This window comes from Arachis ipaensis, chromosome B4, assembly GCF_059453495.1.
Source record: "Arachis ipaensis isolate K30076 ecotype BB chromosome B4, ASM5945349v1, whole genome shotgun sequence".
Classification (NCBI taxonomy): domain Eukaryota; kingdom Viridiplantae; phylum Streptophyta; class Magnoliopsida; order Fabales; family Fabaceae; genus Arachis; species Arachis ipaensis.
Genome location: NC_142439.1, coordinates 127,053,757 through 127,056,117, shown reverse-complemented (window position 1 = coordinate 127,056,117; position 2,361 = coordinate 127,053,757). Strand labels below are relative to the sequence as shown.

The 2,361-nt window shown below is 36.7% G+C and overlaps 1 protein-coding gene across 1 annotated transcript; it reads right to left on the bottom strand.

Moving 5' to 3' along the window:
* Positions 1-872: 872 nt before the first annotated feature.
* On the bottom strand, positions 873-2,135 carry LOC107639764 (uncharacterized). Its single transcript, XM_088483362.1, has one exon. The coding sequence runs from the start codon at positions 2,133-2,135 to the stop codon at positions 873-875; it is 1,263 nt and encodes a 420-aa protein (XP_088339488.1).
* Between the last annotated feature and the right edge of the window lie 226 nt (positions 2,136-2,361).

The following is a 2,361-nucleotide window of genomic DNA, read 5'->3' as shown; positions in this document are numbered from 1 at the left end:
TTTGAAGAACACTGACCAAAATAAGACAAAATCTGTGAAATATAGAAACAGTTAATCATCTCCAACAAATTGAAGAACTAACTCAAATCCAAACTCAGGAAGTAAAACTCACAGAAGGAATCTTGTTTTCCTGTACAAATGCTATTGAAACTTGAGCATGGTTTATGATAAACTCCACTGCATTTGGACCTGTTCTTAGGTACCTCAAGAATCATTAGGGAAATGCTTGGAATAATAAAAAGCATCTAAAAATCAATGAGAAAAGGAGTGAAAAACATACCAAGTGTGTCATATAATGGGACATATGTTACTGAATGGCTATTACAAGCCTGCAGCCACCAAATTTAAATCAAGTTTAGTACTAAACAGTTTCTTGCTGATCAAGTATCATTTTAATCTGAACAAAATTTGAAACCTTGTTGAAATTAAATAAAACTTTTCTAGAGCAGTAAAAGCATGGAGTTACTGTGCAACCCTTTTAATCTTGTGTAAGACTTAAAACCAGTATTCTTCAAGCATTACTTGCACAAGTAACAAGAAGATAAAACTTCAAGCTTCACCGCGTTGACTAATGATTGCATCAATTTCATCAAGAAATATGGTTGAGGGGGCATGGTGTCTTGTAAGCTCAAATAACACCTTTATCAACTTTTCGGAATCACCTGCAACCTAGAATAAATTCTGTAAAAGTGTAGGCCCAGTTGCCCACTATATTATAAACTAAACAGAGAAGAACAAGGAGCACTTTGAAAGCTCTTTCTCTTCCTTACAAGATAAAGGCAATTTAATCCAAACAAAGGAGGAATCTAGGCATTCAAATGAAGCAATGTCATCTAAAATACAAGAATAATTCTAAAATACAAAGGAGGAATCTAGGCATTCTCATCTGGCCAAAGATCTTGCTTACAGCCTAAAGCTTTAAGATCTTTTCGAGCATTGAGGTGGTCTTTTGACTTGGTGCTGTCATTTAGCAACGTGTATATCACATTATCACATACATTTTTTTCTATATGCATCACATCAAGATTGTGACGCAATAGGTTATACTTCCAATAGGGAAGTTCAAAAAAAATGCTTTTCTTCCTCCACTGCTTAGCACCTTCTGTAGCACGCTCACCACGTCTTCTTTTCCCCTTAACTTTTGCCTCTTCTTTTCTACCAAATGTGACATTGATGTCCTTGACATGCTCAAGTATATCAAGACCAGATAACCTCTTCGGTGGATTGCGAAATTCTTGCTCTCCATTAAATCGAACCCTATTCAATCTAAACTGATGCCTTTGATTAAGAAAATGACGATGTCCTATGAAACATGATTTTCTACTATGAGGAAGTTGAAAAGGAACAGAGTCGAAGTTACAAGATAGACAAGCAAGTCCAGTATACGTGTTCCACCCGGAGAGAATTCCTAACCCAGGAAAGTCACTTATAGTCCACATCAACGCCGCATGCAATTTGAACGCCTTTTTCTCAAAAGAATCATATGCATCCACACCCTCATTCCATAACTCTTTTAGCTCTTTGATCAACGGTTGTAAGTAGACATCTATATTGTTTCCTGGCATCTTTTTTCCAGGAATTATCATTGAAAGAATAAAAGACGTCCGCTTCATACAAATCCAAGGAGGAGTGTTGTAAGGAATGAGAATAACTGGCCAGGTACTAGAATTTGCATTCATACTACGATAGGGATTAATACCATCAGTAGCTAATGCCAAACGTATATTTCGTGGATCCTCTGCGAATGAAGTGTTTTTTAAATCAAACATCTTCCAAGCTTCTGAATCTCTAGGATGCGTCATTACACCATCTTCCTTAGGAGCAACATCATGCCATCTCATGGCCTCGGCTGTCTTTGAAGACAAAAATAACCTTTGCAAATGAGGTTTTAGTGGAAAGTAACGAAGAACTTTAGCAGGCACCTTCTTCCTAATATTCCCATCATTTGATTCTTGAATCTCACCACCCTTTGTATCTAGTTTCCATCTAAACCTATTGCAAACTTTACACATTTCTTTCTCCTTGTCTTCACCCCAATATAGCATGCAATTGTTTGGGCATGCATGTATCTTCTCATAATTTATACCAAGCTTCATAAAATGAACTCGGAATCTCTGCATGTTCAAATACATCATGTAAGAGTTCAAATATCATCGACATTGCCTTGTCAGTCATCCCACATATACACTTAATATGATACATCTTCACCAAAAAGGACAATCTTGAATATCTTGTACACCCTTCATACAAAGGTAGTTCTGCATAACTTGCTAATTCTTCAAACTCCGCTGCATCAGCTACATCTGGCATCACTCTTTCAACTCCATCAATGTCTTCATCTGACTCTAATGAGACTTCATT